At 42.8% G+C, this 17055-nt stretch overlaps 1 protein-coding gene across 10 annotated transcripts in view; it reads left to right on the top strand.

Moving 5' to 3' along the window:
- The window catches only part of PPFIA2 (PPFI scaffold protein A2), a 575559-nt gene that overhangs the window by 463854 nt on the left and 94650 nt on the right, over positions 1–17055 (top strand). For 5 of the 10 annotated variants that reach the window (XM_075344766.1, XM_075344763.1, XM_075344769.1 and 2 more), the window contains 3 exons: positions 4211–4341; positions 6233–6408; positions 16784–16877. In XM_075344766.1, coding sequence (XP_075200881.1) covers positions 4211–4341; positions 6233–6408; positions 16784–16877 — 401 coding nt within the window. The remainder of the gene's footprint in view (positions 1–4210; positions 4342–6232; positions 6409–16783; positions 16878–17055) is intronic. The other 5 variants (XM_075344764.1, XM_075344770.1, XM_075344767.1 and 2 more) reach the window with 1 other exon arrangement.

Here is a 17055-nt window from a genome sequence, read left to right as displayed (position 1 = left end):
AGCTTATATTTGACACAGGAGAGACTTTCCAGTGTTGTAATGTGACCAGTGCTGTTTTTGATGGGAAGTACCTGACTGGTGTGTTTCAGTTATTGGTGTAATTCCATCAGCATTTTAAAAGTTAGCCAACTTCTGTCTATGCATCAGGTTCATGAAATGGCTGTTGGCCAAATGAATGGTTCAACTGATGATGTGGCTGACAGCTATTTTAACCTTTCTCCCAAACACAGGAGCATTCGATTGGCTAAGTGTTGTTTGTTCTCTATGAGAGAGCTACTGCCATACATGTCTTACAGCACCTCATCTCAGGGATGACGAAAGGGACAACGAAAGGCTCAACCATACGAAATCATATATGCCAGATCTTTAACTTGCCCAACAATGAAATTCTCCAGTACCTCCATACACATTAGACTGTTGGCCGAACCCATCATTATTGATGGGTTCAGCCCACATTAATCCAATAGTTTAGCAGTAAGCTTAGGGGTTGTTCACTACGAGGACAACCCTTTCTCATTCTCCATGTTTGCCCCCATTAAAATAAAAAAGCTTATACTCACCTCTAAAGCTGGCACAATTCCAGTGATGTCAGCACTCACATTCTCTAGGTTCATGTGAAGTTGTGACATCATGGGAGCCCCGTGCCCAATCACCACTTCTCTCCCTCCCTTCGCACATATACGTAATTACCAGGAAGTAAGTGGCCAGTGGTAGCTCTCACTTCCTGCTGATTACTCATACATCTGAAGGCAGGGAGAGAGAAGCCAGCGGTGATTGTGCATGGGGCTGTGACGTAACAACGGGAGTGGTGGCACTGCTGGAATGGCGCCAGCACAGGAAGTATAAGCTTTTTATTAAAAAAAAACACCAAACCAACAACTAATAAAACTAAATCAACATACAGTACAGACCAAAGGTTTGGACACACCTTCTCATTTAAAGAGTTTTCTTTATTTTCAGGACTCTGAAAATTGTAGATTCACATTGAAGGCATCAAAACTATGAATTAAAACATGTGCAATGAAATACTTAAAAAAGTGTGAAACAACTGAAAATATGTCTTATATTCTAGGTTCTTCAAAGTAGCCACCTTTTGCTTTCATTACTGCTTTGCACACTCTTGGCATTCTCTTGATGACCTTCAAGAGGTAGTCACCGGAAATGGTTTTCCAACAGTTTTAAAGGAGTTCCCAGAGATGCATAGCACTTGTTGGCCCTTTTGCCTTTACTCCTCTGCAGTCCAGCTCACCCAAACCATCTCAATTGGGTTCAGGTCTAGTGACTGTGGAGACCAGGTCATCTGGCGTAGCACCCCATCACTCTCCTTCTTAGTCAAATAGCCCTTACACAGCCTGGAGGTGTGTTTGGGGTCATTGTCCTGTTGAAAAATAAATGATGGTCCAACTAAACGCAAACCGGATGGAATAGCACGCCGCTGCAAGATGCTGTGGTAGCCATGCTGGTTCTGTATGCCTTCAATTTTGAATAAATCCCCAACAGTGTCACCAGCAAGGCACCCCCACACCATCACACCTCCACCTCCATGCTTCACGGTGGGAACCAGCCATGTTGAGTCCATCCGTTCACCTTTTCTATAAAGACACGGTGGTTGGATCCAAAGATCTCAAATTTGGACTCATCAGACCAAAGCACAGATTTCCACTGGTCTAATGTCCATTCCTTGTGTTTTTTAGCCCAAAAAAGTCGCTTCTGCTTGTTGCCTGTCCTTAGCAGTGGTTTCCTAGCAGCTATTTTACCATGAAGGCCTGCTGCACAAAGTCTCCTCTTAACAGTTGTTCTAGAGATGGGAAAGTGTGTCCAAACTTTTGGTCTGTACTGTATATAGTGTCACTGTGTGCGTAGCTGTCTGAACAGTAAAATATTTATTTCATATGGCGAAAGCAGAAATTAAAAAGAATGGGAATTGCAGAATAGCTTTTTATTGGTTCACTTATAAGAAAGAAGAAAGAAAGAAAGAAGTGGAATAAAAGGAAATCAAAAAGTTAAATGAACCCTAAAGTGTTACCAATGTAAATAAAAGCTCGTACAAGAAAATTATTACTTGAAGGCATTGCTGTTAAGGGGAGTCCGGCAAGCAATTGATTATAGTGGTGTACTTAACTTTCACAAACTGGCTCTGCATTTTGGCATAGTTTCTCAGAAGTAATGACTGAATGGAATTTGTGACGTGCTATTATTTATCTGAGGTTGTATTTACCTAATTTTAGGATGAAGTACTCAATTTTTGTCAGAATTATAGATAAGAAAAAAAAAATCTCACGCACACACACACACACACACACACATATATATATATATATATATATATATATATATATACAGCATATATATATATATATATATATATATATATATATATATATATATGCTGTGTATATATATATATGTATATTTTGTATGCATGTACTGTGTATACATTATATATATATTTTTATATTTATATATTTTTTTTATTTTTACAATGGTGAAATAAAAGTATTGAACTCGTCACCAGTTTTCTAAGTAGATATATTACTGAAGGTGCTATTGGCATGAAATTATCACCAGATGTTGGTAGAAACCCATCCAATCCACACAGGTAAAGAAAACAAACCACAGATGGCCATAAATTTATGTTGTGTGTAATGATGAGAAATGAAACAGGGAAAAAGTATTTAACACACTTACTGACATTTATTTAATGCTTCATACAAAAGCCTTTGTTGGAGATGACATTTCAAGATGCCTCCTGTATGGAGAAACAAGTAACGTGCATTGGTCAGGTGTGATTTTGATCCATTCTTTCACACAACCCTCTTCAAATCCTGAAGGTTCCATGGGTTCCTTCTATGAACCGCTAAGCTTAAGTTCCTTCCATAAATTTTCTATTAGATTTAGGTCAGGTGATTGGCTGGGCCATTCAAGAAGCTTTATTTTCTTTTTCTGCAGCCAATTGAGAATTGCCTTGGCTGTGTGTTTGGGATAGCTGTCTTGCTGACATGTCTACCCTCATTTCATCTTCATCATTGATGGCAGTAGATTTTTATTACGAATATCTCGGTACATTTGTCCATTCATCCTTCCTTTAAATACATAAAGGTTGCCAGTGTTGCATGATAAAAAACAGCCCACACCATGATGCTCCATCCTTCAAACTTCACTATTGGTATGGTGTTAAAGGCCTCCAAACATGGTGTGTATGATGACATCCAAAGAGTTCAATTTTTGTCTCATCTAACCAGGTAAAGTTCTACCTGTATTTCACAGGCTTGTCTAAATGTTGCTGAGCAAACCTTAAACGCATATGAATTTGCTGTATATTCAGCAATAGAGTCTTGCATTATCAATGTGCATATAGGCCATGGAGGTTGAATGCATTACTTAATTACATATTGTTTTTAATTTAAACAATTGTACCTGCTGATTCCAGATCTTTCTGTAGCTGTCCACAGATGGTCTTTGGCTCTTGGACAACTGTTCTGATAATTCTTTTCACTCTTCTGTCCAAAATCTTGTGAGGAGCAGCTGGCCATGAATGGGTCATGGTGAAATTATGTTCTTTCCTTTTCTGGATTATGACCCCTTTAGTGCTCAATAGAGCCTTTTGTAGTTTAGAAATTCTGTATCCAATGCCATCAGTATGTTTTGCAGCAATCAGGTTGTGAAGGTCTTGAGACAGCTCACTGTTTTTTCCCATCATAAAATGTTTCTTGTGTGGCATCTTGGAAATGAGGCATTTTTTTGTAGGTCAAACAGCTGATATTATTTTTCACTAAGTTACAGGATTGCTTTCTAATTACTTATAGATTTCAGCTGGTGTCATGACTTTCGATGGCTTTTTTTCTCCTCTTTCTGCATGCATTCAATTCTTTTTCCCTGTGTCATTTCTCATAATTATACATCACTAAATTTTTGGACATCTATGGTTTGATTTCTTTGCCTATGTGGATTGGATAGGGTTGTTACCAAATTAATGTCAGTAGCACCGTTAGAAATATATTTACTTACAAAATTGGTGACATTCAATACATATTCCACCCTCTGTAGCTAATACACTTTTAGTAATAATTGAAATCATTCTGGCTAAAAAAGTAACAGAAGAACAGTAGGTCCATATCACTGAAACATGTTCATGTACCTCTGACATTTTGATAGTGAGAATAATAAAGGTTTCATAACTAAAGCTTTATTGAATTTGTTCTTCGTCTAGATTGCAGTTGTAGAGGAAGATGGCCGGGAAGATAAAGCCACGATAAAATGTGAAACCTCCCCTCCTTCAACACCGCGTGCTCTCAGGATGACTCATACTCTACCATCGTCATATCACAATGATGCCAGAGGGTGAGATATGGACATTTTCAGACTTAATAATAAGTTGCTTATCTTGGCTTTCAACTGTAAAGCGAAATTCCACATTTATCAAAATTTCACAGTATAATGAAATGTTTTATTTATTTTTTTGTTATTGAACAACCCTTAAAAAAATTCTAGAATTAAAAAGTATAAAAAAAATAAAAACAGTCATACACTTTTATACTGTTAAAGTACCTAATATAGTAAGGATAACATGTCAGCTTACTTTTTATATAGAAAAAGCAAGACAAAATTGAAGGTAATGAATATGTATAGTTAATATAGTACTCCTGTGACTGTGATCAACTTTGCTTGATTTTTCTCTTATAAATGAGTAGAGGATTTGCCAAATATAGCTGACCGAAGCTGAAGGGATGCAGCTACCACCTAAATAACTTATTGGCTCTAACCACCCAGACTTCAACCATTTCAAATTACTACTATGTTACTGTCACAACCTTGCAAAAATGTAAAAATTAAATAATTTTTAAATATTTTAAAATTTCAAGTGAAAAGTAAATTGTCACCACTTGTTAACCATGCATTTAGACTAGTTTATCTATTATTACCTACAGCAAATAGAGGGCAGCAGTTATAACCAGCCCAGGCCAAGGAACTAATGCACTAGCAGAATGCAGCTAAACCCCCAAAGAGATGGAGGCATAACAGGTGCAAAAGAAGCAGGGAGCATTTAGACTAGTCTGTTACATGCAAATTAACCACCTAAAAATATCAAGACTCAAATCCAAGTCTCATCACATTATATACCCAAAATATACATTTGAAAACAAGCATAACACCCCATGCGTGTTTCGCTTCAACAGCTTCATCCCCTGACGCAAGTTTTGCTCTAACGACTTCATCCCCAGGATGAAGCCGTTCAAATGTTCAAATGAAACCTGTATCGGATGTGATAGAAGCATAGTACCTGGACAGATACATATTGAAGGTTATATTGCTTAAACATGGCGGAATAAAGGGTAATTTCTTTGCCTCTGCGCTTTTCAGGATTATTGGGTGTGCATTTAGTGGGTGGTTTGTGCCCAGATTATTTGTGCACCTAACTAAATTATTTGCACGCATTGCTTTTGGTTCGCTTGGTTGTTTGTTTCGAATCCCTAATTGGAGCTATTTATGTGCACATCTATACACCTGTCGTATGTGTATTCTTACAGTATCCTGCTGCCCCCATGTGTATGCTCTACACATTGCAGCAATCTAAAAGGAAATCTCTGTTCCACCCTGGCTTATAACTTCTAGTAAAAGTTTTTATGCACTATGGCTTTATCTAAAACTGACCTGATTTGACAAATTATTGTATTTTATTCAGTACGCGTAGCTTTGCAAGGTGTTTTTTTTATTTTATTTTTTTAAAGAATGTTGTATTTAACTTACTCAGCTTTTTTTTTGCATGGACAGTCCCTGTGAACTCATACACCATGTTAGCTAGTTAGCCAGACACTACAATAAGTTGGGTGTTACTACAAATGAACAAAGTTAGCTATTTAAAAAACTAAAAGGAAAAGATCTGTGTCTACGAGAGAAAAAAAGACCACTCTATTTTATATATTAGTAACCACATGAATAAACAAGAATCATTAAAAAGGTTAACTTAACCCTACTAAGATAGTGACAATGTTCACTAAAATAACAAAAAATATGGAAGGTCAGACCATAATTACTCAAATTAGTAGCCACTTATGCCCTCCTTGTAAGCACCGTGAATGCCAATAGAGGCTTTGTACTAGTGTGCTCCATGTCTTAGAATGATAATGTTGTAACAATGTACAGTACATATACTGGGTTTAGAAGTGTTTGATGTAATTGATGTAATAAATACAAGTATCATATTTACCGATTACTCTTACTATTTTTACAGAAGTTTGTCTGCAACACTTGAGCCTGATGTCCTCGGTCTAGTGAGTGCCAACAGCAGTCAAGACTCTCTTCACAAAGCTCCAAAGAAGAAAGGAATTAAATCCTCCATTGGGAGATTGTTTGGTAAAAAAGAGAAGGCAAGACTTGGGCAGCTCAGTAAGGAATTTGGCCTCCAAGGTCATTGTTCTTTATTAGGAATATGTTACTTTGTAATAGCATGGTTATATATCATGAAGATCTGTTGGATCAGCACTCTGGTTGAACAGTGAGATGTAGTCTCAAGTTAGTACGATAGTTACATCTCTATACACTACTCTTTACCATTATGTCTTTATGTCCAAAATTCTTCCGCTGACAAATCTTCATCTCAGTTTTTATCAAAGATATCTTCAAATCCTTGCATAAGCATAGATACAAACTACTGGTTAGTTTCTTGTCTTGTCCTGCCGCTAAGTTGTGGCAGGATGATCAATATGTACTTGTCAGCTACTCCTTTTTTCCTCTTTCTTTTTGCAAAATCCTTAGCCCTGTCAACGTCGGCTGTGTTATGAGTTTGTGTATCAGTATATACTCAATAATAGGCCACTATGGCCCTAAATTATGTTGTTTGCACCTATCTTTGTGCTTATACTGTTGGACGGATCATATATTTGTTTCTCCTCCTTTGAATTTTTCTACCTTTTTATTAAAAAGTGGTAAATAAAGAATTAGAAAAAAAGGGTTTAAAAGTTAACGCACTTCATTCAACCACCACTATTGGTTGAATTTAGCAGCTGATTCCAAACTGAGTTCGGATATGTAAGAATTTGCAGGAAGAATATCAATGCCCCCTAGCGGTTATTAGACAGTTTCAGGGGTATATCCATGTGTGTCTGGTTCAGGGAGAGGACCCAGTCATAGTATGACACATTGCTCTCTCATGTCCTCTGATATTAATGGGGTAGGCGGGGTGCCTCCTGACCCTGCATTCTGTCTCTGTTCTAAGTTAATACTTTTATAAAATTAATCAACTATTTCTTTGGCAGGTCTTGAATTCAGGACTTGTTTTTTGGAAGGTAGAAACACTAAAGGCCCCGTTACACTCAACGACTTATCTAACGATATATCGCCGGGGTCACGGATTCCGTGATGTACATCCGGCATCGTTAGCGATGTCGTTGCGTGTGACAGCAAGGAACGACCGTTAACGATGGAAAATACTCACCAAATCGTCCATCGTTGACACGTTGTTCCTTTTTAAAAAATCGTTGATAGTGGAAGACGCAGGTTGTTCATCGTTCCCGAGGCAGCACACATCGCTATGTGTGACACCTCGAGAATGACGACCTGCAGCTTACCTGCGGCCGCCGGCAATGCGGAAGGAAGGAGGTGGGCGGGATGTTAAGTCCCGCTCATTTCCGCCCCTCCGCCTCTGTCGCGGGCAGGGAGGACGCCGTCGCTGCTGCGCTCTCGCTAACGCTCGGGTCCGGCGCTGCTGCGTCTGCTCGGTGCCTCGAGCGGTGGGCCAGATCCGGGGACTCGAGCGGCACTCCTCGCCCGTGAGTGAAAGGGGTGGTTGGTTTGGGGGATTTAGTCCGTGACGCCACCCACGGGTCGTGGTGAAGATGGGCACCACCGCTGCTGGTGACGGGGATCCCGGGAGCGATGGTAGGGAGCAGCTGGGATGTTGTTTTCCCCCTCCGTTGGTAGGGGTCGGTGGTCCCGGGGCCCGGTGATGTTGTGACGGGGAGGCAGGGTTGGCGAGGTGCAGGGTTGCAGGGACAGTGCGGCGCGGTGCCGGATGGCACGGGTGTACTCACTCAGCAAGAAAGGTACAAAGTCCTCGGTAAACCAAATGTCTGGATGGACGGGTCCCGCAGCCGGCTGCAGTGCTTCTCCCCAGACAGGTGATGGCGGCTGTCTTTCCCTGCACCTTAATGTTCTCTTTCTGACTACTATGGATTCCCAATGGTAGTCCGCTCCCTGGTGTATGGGTACTGGAGGAGCCCGTTTGCCCGCAGACGCTGGCCCTTGGGTCTCTAGCCTTAGGCGGTAGCTGTATACCCTCACGGTGTGGGCGGTTGCCTTCAATCGGGACTTTTGCTGTTGTGAAACCCCTGGGGTTCCAGTCACATTCGGATCTGACTATTGTCGGCGGCTCCAAGCCTGGTCGGGGTCCGATGGCCCTGCCTGTGTGTGCTGGCTTCACTTCGCTCCCCGGTCAGTACCGGCGGGCCGTCGCCCGTCCCCAGTCCTACGGTTCCGCGTTGCTCCACCACTCCTGCAGACGGCCACCACCGTCTGCCAACCTTGCTGTCCGTGCCTGGGCCACAAACCCAGTCACCCAAGTGCTTACGCCTCACTCCTCAAACTCCAACACTAAACTGTCACTTTTCCCGCCTCCAGGCCTGTGAACTCCTCAGTGGGTGGGGCCAACCGCTTGGCTCCGCTCCACCTGGTGTGGACATCAGACACTGGAGGGAGGCAACAAGGATTTTTGTTTGGCTGTTGTCCCTGTCTAGTGGGGGTGGGGGTGTTTGTGTGTTATGTGTGACGACCTGGCTAGGCCAGGGCGCCACACTTCTATTGGTCGGCCGCTTAGAAAGGAGGCGGTTCACCGGCAACAGCAATGTCGCTAGGCAGGTAAGTACGTGTGACAGCTCCAAACGATTTTGTGCGCCACGGGCAGCGATTTGCCCGTGACACTCAAACGACGGGGGCGGGTGCTTTCACCAGCGATATCGCTCGTTGTGTATAACACCCCCTTAAGGCTAAAGGCTGCTTTACACACAATGATATCGATAGCAATCTTGTTAGCGATGTGACACACCAGATCGTAGCTATGATTTGCCAAGATCGCACATAGGTCGTTTTGTGACTGGCGCTACAAAAACGAACTATGTGCGATCTCGGTAAATCGTATCTACGAGCTGGCGTGTCACAACGCTAACGAAATTGCTAGCGATATTGTTGTGTGTAAAGCAGCCTTAAGTTCACACTTACGTTGTTTTAAATCCGTCGTTTTTTAGATGTCAACTGATGCAACATGTGTTATTTCACAGGATTCCGTTCACAGGAATCCTGTGAAAGAACTGATCCGTTGTGTCCATTAGGCTAAGTTCACACTTCCGTTGTTTTGCATCAGTCACATGCGTTGCTTGACGCATGTGACTGATGCGTTGTACAACGGATGACAACGGTGACAAAGAAAAGAATTTCTTTGTCGGACTCCGTTGTGTGCGGGGGGCGGAGTTCGGGGGGCGGAGTTCAGGTGGTGGAGCTGAGGACGTCGGTGCCGCGGTCTGCATGGCTGGGGACAGGTGAGTGAGTGTGTATGTATGTGTGTGTATGTGTGTGTGTGTGTGTATATGTGTGTGTTTGTCTACATGCGTGTGTACATGCGGAGTGCGGGAGGGGGCGGAGCGCAAGGGGGCAGAGCCGAGCAGAGCCGTGGAGCTGAGGACGTCAGTGCCGCGGGGACTGCAGGGCTGGGGACAAGTGAGTGTGTGTGTGTGAGTGTGAGTGTGTGTGTACACATGCGGAGTGCGGGAGGGGGCGGAGCCGAGTGGGGAAGTGTCGGCCTCCTTGCACACTGTATCCAGGGTAAATATCGGGTAAAAGCAAAGCACTTTTTGCTTGGTTACCCGATATTTATCTTGGATACCAGCTTAGCGCGGGCTCCCTGCACCCGTAAACACTGTAAATATCGGGTAACTAACCAAAGCGCATTGCTTGGTTACCCGATGTTTATCCTGGTTACGGGGGCGGGGAGCCAGAGAGCGCATGCGCAGCGAAATCCCACGGATCGCGCTGCTCAAAAAACGTTACATGCTGCATTGCACCATGCCCGGCGGTCAGTTAAAAAACAACTGACCGCGACGCTGCGGATGCAACGCAGCATCATCAGTCACAATCCGTAACTAATAGAAGCCTATGGGGAAAAACAGGATTCCTGCAAAATATTTTGCAGGATACCGTAATTCCTCAAGGCGACGGATTGTGACTGATGCAAAACAACGGAAGTGTGAACTTAGCCTTACATCCATTGTGCGTCCGTTTTTTTGACGGATCCGTCGTGATCCGTTTGTGTTTGGGACAGCCCAATGGGTGTGCCAAACATGCTGGGCATGCTCAGTAGAGCATGATGAAATCCAGCACTGCATTCCATCGTGTGATGGATTACGGCAGAATCCAGCACCATAGACATCCATTATAGCTTTTGACGGCTGGCGACTGAATCTTGCCACTCCAAAAAACATTACATTCAGCGTTGCTCTCACCTGATGGCCAGTCAGCAAACGACTGATCCGTTATGCGGCGATGCAACGCAAGGCCATCCGTCGCAATCCGTCTCTAATAGAAGCCTATGGGGAAAAACGGATTCCTGCAAAATATTTTGCAGGATACTGTAATTCCTCAAGGCGACGAATTGCGACGGAAGCAAAACAACGGAAGTGTGAACTTAGCCTTAGGCGGGCTTTGCACACTACGACATCGCAGGCCGATGCTGCGATGTCGAGTGCGATAGTCCCCGCCCCCGTCGCAGCAGCGATATGTGGTGATAGCTGGCGTAGCGAAAGTTATCGCTACGCCAGCTTCACACACACACTCACCTGCCGTGCGACGTCCCTGTAGCCGGCGACCCGCCTCCTTGTTAAGGGGGCGGGTCGTGCGGCGTCACTGCGACGTCACACGGTAGGCGGCCAATCAGAGCGGAGGGGCGGAGATGAGCAGGATGTAAACATCCTGCCCACCTCCTTCCTTCCGCATATCCTACGGAAGCCGCAGTGAGGCCGGTAGGAGATGTTCCTCGCTCCTGCGACTTCACACACAGCGATGTGTGCTGCCGCAGGAGCGAGGAACAACATCGGACCATTGCGTCAGCGTAATTATGGATTACGCCGACGCTGTACCGATGATACGATTACGACGCTTTTGCGCTCGTTAATCGTATCATCCAGGCTTTACACACTGCGATGTCGCATGCAATGCCGGATGTGCGTCACTTTCAATTTGACCCCACCGACATCGCACCTGCGATGTCGCAGTGTGCAAAGTGCCCCTAACAGTGAACCACAGGCTGCACTATTATTCATGGTTGATTTTTTTCTACCTAAAGATTTAAATGTTGTTTTTTTATAGGCACATTGTACTGATTATACTGGTATATGTAATACCTTATAGGGAATAAAAAAATACTGACATTTTTTTCCCCCCTAAACTTGCTAGAAAAAAGCTACGGTAGTGTAATTAGATTCATTGTAGGTTGTTCATTAAATGTCACAAAACAGTAACATTTTTGGTAGCCATTTAATCATAACAAGCCGTACAATTCAATGAACACTTCATTTATAGTGATCAGTAAACAGCGTAATTAAAAATGGCTCAATGTTTTTTTTTCTGTGTTAATAATACTTAAAGGGTTTTCAAACAAAGTTAATTTAACTCAATAGATCTTGAAATAATAAGTTCCACAATTGGATGTGTTTAAAAAAAATGTTCCTGTACTGAGATGATCTACTATAAATGTGTCCCTGCTATTATGTACTGTGTAATGACTGTGTCTGACAGTACAGGGACATGGTCCTATCATACTACATCTACTGGGCAGGGGAGGAAGCAAAAAAAATATACAGACATTACGGTATGGGATTGCAAATTATTCTTTCTTTGAGTTAAAACAGGGAAATGTTTTACCTCACAAAAAGAATCAGCTGCTATCCCATTATGCTATCTGTATACTCTCTATTGCATCCTCCCCTGCCCAGAGGTATGGTATGATCAGACCATGTCCCTTTAGGGTCAGACACATCCATTACACAGTACATAGCAGGGATACTTGCATAAGATTATTTCAGCACAGGAAAACAATTTTTAAACATCCAATTGTGGAAATTATTATTATTATTATTATTATTACAAAATGTAACCCCTTCACAACTGGCCGATTTTGCGCTTTCCTTTTTTTTCGCCATTCTTCTTCCGAGAGACGTAACTTTTTTATTTTTCAGTCAATCTGGTCATATGAGGGCTCATTTTTTGCGGAACGAGCTGTACTTTTTAAGTGAAACCGTAAGTTTTACCATATAGTGTACTGGAACATGACAGAAAAAATGCAAAACAAGTCTCCTAGCACTATAGTTTTTGAGATATTTTATTCACGATGTTCACTATATGGTAAAACTGATGCATAGTTGTGATTCCTCAGGTCAGTGCGCGTTCGTAGACACCAAACATGTATAGCTTTTCTTTCATCTAAGGGGTTAAAAAAAATCAGAAGTTTGTCTGCAAAAAGTGGTGTACGTTTTACGCCATATTCTGCAACTCATAGCGTTCTTATTTTTTGGGATCTATGGCTCAGTGACAGCTTATTTTTTGCATCTCGAGCTAATGTTTTTAACGGTATCACTTTTGTACAGATGCTACGGTTTAATAACCTGTTATTGCATTTAGCGCAAAATTTGTGGCGACCAAAAAATGTAACTTTGGCGTTTGGAATTTTTTTGCTGCTACGCCTTTTACCGATCAGATTAATTGATTTTATATTTTGATAGATTGGGTGTTTCTAAATGCAGCAATACCAAATATGTGTATAGTTTTGTTTTTTTTAATCCTTTAATTTTCAATGGAGCGAAAAGGGGGTGATTTGATATTTTTTTTTTTTTTTTTTTTTTTTAAACTTTACATTTTTTTATTGTACTAGGTCCTCTAGGGAGCTATATGGATCAGCTGTCTGATCGCTATGCCATATCTGCTGATCACAGCTACACACCTGTGAACGGCAGATATGCTCATTTCCTGTCTCACCCAGCTCTTGGCCGGGTGAAACAGTAAAGGTCCAGTCACACTAAACAACTTACCAACGATCCCAACAACGATAGGGATCGCTGGTAAGTTGCTAGGAGGTTGCTGGTGAGCTGTCACACTGCGACGCTCCAGCGATCCCACCAGCAACCTGACCTGGCAGGATTCGCTGGAGCGTGGCTACACAAGTTGCTGGTGAGCTCACCAGCAACCAGTGACCAGCCCCCAGCGCTGCGTGGAAGATGCTGCGCTTGGTAACTAAGGTAAATATCGGGTAACCAACCCGATATTTACCTTGGTTACCAGCTCACGCAGCTACACGTGCAGAGAGCATGGAGCAGCGCACACTGAGCGCTGGCTCCCTGCTCTCCTAGTACAGCACACATCGGGTTAATTACCCGATGTGTGCTGCAGCTAAATGTGCAGAGAGCAGGGAGCAGCGCACACTGAGCGCTGGCTCCTTGCTCTCCTAGTTACAGCACACATCGGGTTAATTACCCGATGTGTGCTGCAGCTAAATGTGCACAGAGCAGGGAGCAGCGCACACCGCTTAGCGCTGGCTCCCTGCTCTCCTAGTACAGCACACATCGGGTTAATTACCCGATGTGTGCTGCAGCTAAATGTGCACAGAGCAGGGAGCAGCGCACACTGAGCGCTGGCTCCTTGCTCTCCTAGTTACAGCACACATCGGGTTAATTACCCGATGTGTGCTGCAGCTAGCAGGGAGCAGCGCACACCGCTTAGCGCTGGCTCCTTGCTCTCCTAGCTACAGCACACATCGGGTTAATTAACCCGATGTGTCCTGCAGCTACATGTGCACAGAGCAGGAGCCGCCACTGACAGTGAGAGCGGCGGAGGCTGGTAACAAAGGTAAATATCGGGTAACCAAGGACAGGGCTTCTTGGTTACCCGATGTTTACATTGGTTACCAGCCTCCGCAGAAGCCGGCTCCTGCTGCCTGCACATTTAGTTGTTGCTGTCTCGCTGTCACACACAGCGATCTGTGCTTCACAGCCGGACAGCAACAACTAAAAAATGGCCCAGGACATTCAGCAACAACCAACGACCTCACAGCAGGGGCCAGGTTGTTGCTGGATGTCACACACAGCAACATCGCTAGCAACGTCACAAAAGTTGTTCGTTAGCAGCGATGTTGCTAGCGATGTTGCTTAGTGTGACGGGGCCTTAAGTGAGTCATGTGAGCTACCGGAGTCGTCACATGAACCTGTGCTACCATGACAACCACCAGAAGTCACGTAATCACTTCACGTGACTTCCGGTATCGGCAGTATGTAAACGTTTGCCGTGCTCGCGATCATAATGACGCTGTCACTTATTAACAGCGCCATTTAAGGGGTTAAACGGCACAGGCAGATAACTATTCCGCTCGTGCCTGGCAGGCACACATCTCAGCTGTATAAATCAGCTGAGATGTGCGCCAATCTCCCGCAGATTAACCCTATGTCCGCTAGGACGTAATTTTACAGTCTGTGGTCGTTAAGCGGTTAATGATTAAAATCCAAAAATTCTTACACTCATCTCAAGTGCAGCACCAAATTTTCCATCAGTAAAAAAAAGAAAAAGAAAGAAAGAAGGTGGCTGTATTGTGCAAAATGGTGTGAAATGGAACATTTTGCACAATACAGCCACCTTCTTTCTTTTTCTCTTTTTTAATGCATGTAATGTTTATCTGTAATTTGTGAATGGGTGTGTAATGCATATGTATGTATATATATATATATATATATATATATATATATATATATATATATATATATATATAATATGCTCGTGTATGTGTGATACAATACCTATAAAGGAGCCTTTGGCTGTCAGTGTCCACCTCTGGCCAATATGTTATCTATAAATCTATGTGTATGAAGGGAATTTGAGCTTTGTTTTTAATTGTCACTAAAATTACAGATTAAGAATGTAAATAACAACAAATGTTAATACTCCCCTGAGTATTTATTTCGTTTTTTTTAAATCCATTATACGAGTTCAGAGATATGTGCCTTTTGTATAGTACTTAATTCTCTGTCACGGCTAATATAATTCCAAGCAGTCTTAAGACCTGTCCCAGAGTATGTGAGCCACTCCCCTTTATTATAAAAAAATATAAATAAAAATTAACATTAAATATAAAGGCTTATATCTCTGAAGAAAAAACAACAACAACAAAAAAGGGAATACTTGGGACCAATGGAAACAAAATAAAACCAAAAACTGGCCACATGGGACCTGATGACAGGTCTTCTTTAAATTAACTGTTGGAAATATTGCTATGGTGAGATAACTAATCAAATTGAGACTGTGTATATGTAAATGTAATATGGAAATGTATTCAAATCTGTTGCAGACATTTATGCGGCTAAAGCCTGCTTTACACGGTACGATCTATCATGCAATTTCACGATAAATCGTACCCGCCCCCGTCATTTGTGCGTCACGGGCAATTAGTTGCCCGTGACGTACAAAGTTGTTAACCCCCGTCACACGCCCTTGCCTGCTGTGCGACGTCGCTGTGGGCGGCGAACATCCTCTTCCTGACGAGGGAGGGACGTTTGGCGTCACAGCGACATCACACAGCGGCCGGCCAATAGAAGCAGAGGGGCGGAGATGAGTGGGACGTAAACATCCCGCCCACCTCCTTCCTTCCGCATAGCCGGCGGGTGCCGCTGGACGGAGGTAAGCTGCTGTTCATCATTCACGGGGTGTCACACGGAGCGGCGTGTGCTACCCCGGGAACGATGAGCAACCGGCGCCATTTTAATTAAACGAGATTATGAAACCGAGCAACGAGTACACGACTCACGATTTGTGAGCGATACTGGTCGCTCGGAGGTGTCACACAGCCCGACGTCGCAAGCGATGCCGGATGTGTGTCACAAAAAACGTGACCCCCAACGATCTATCGCACGATAGATTGTCTCGTGTAAAGCACCCTTAAGAGTCTGTTCAATACATCTAATTCCCTGTTCACGTCTTGTTTGTTTAGTTAAGTTGGAGACCTATGCTAGTTTTATTCCCTGTTGCATCCTCAGATTTGCCCTTATGCACCTATCCCCTTTTTCTATTCAGCATAGCCATAAAGTTGCATGTGTCATGTTACAAAGTAAAGAAATACAGGATCAATGAGCCATTTATCTGGGAATGGTCATGCATATACTTTTTATACTTTACCTTGAGAAGTAAGTCAATAACTGCCTTAATGAGGACATCTTTGATGATGAGCACATGGATATCTGCAAGCCCCATTCAGAGGAATGTGAGAGTCACACTACTTTATACAGAAATCTGCCACATATAAATATATCTCTAAAAATGTTATATCGCTTATTGTGAACTTGTTCACCTCTCAGCACTAAATCTACTATATTTCTGTAATAAAATCCCTTTCCAATGTTTCTGAGAGCATATTTAGTACCAATATTACTGCTTTTTGTAAATAATTCAAAATCTGTAGAATGTATCACTCCATTGGCTAAGTCTAACCTTTATGTTCTCCAACTATTGACTGAAATAGGGCACTGTGACCAATGAGCTCAACCTTTCTCACAACTCTTATACTTTAATGGAGAGACCAAACTATCAGACATTTCTGAATTGTCCACCATAGATTTCAATGGTCAGAAAATCGTTAAAGTCTACATTCTATAGAGTATTAAGGTCATTAAAACACATATAATAATGCCTGTTTTTAAATTTCTCTATAGTTCTTCATAGATTCATTACCCAGATTTAATGACTTAACTTTACCTTTAAACAGGAGCGTTCATGGATGCTGACCCTGCAGCACAGGACTCTCTGGGGTTAAGCAAACTTGGAACTCAAGCAGAAAAAGACAGGAGACTTAAGAAAAAGTAAGTACTCCAGCTTACTGTGAATGTCCATGTCTATGTCCATGTCTGTGGTTTCAAGTATTCTGAGAGAATAAACATAATGAATATTGATGGGTGAGCAGGTCCTCTAGTCGAGCAGGTCAGATGTTTTGGAAATGCTCACCTTGAGCAACAAGTATAATTGAAATCAATAATTGAC

The sequence above is a fragment of the Anomaloglossus baeobatrachus genome, chromosome 4 (assembly GCF_048569485.1).
Source record: "Anomaloglossus baeobatrachus isolate aAnoBae1 chromosome 4, aAnoBae1.hap1, whole genome shotgun sequence".
Lineage (NCBI taxonomy): Eukaryota > Metazoa > Chordata > Amphibia > Anura > Aromobatidae > Anomaloglossus > Anomaloglossus baeobatrachus.
The sequence above is the reverse complement of the archived record's forward strand: the minus strand, read 5'-3'. Positions and strand labels throughout refer to the sequence as shown.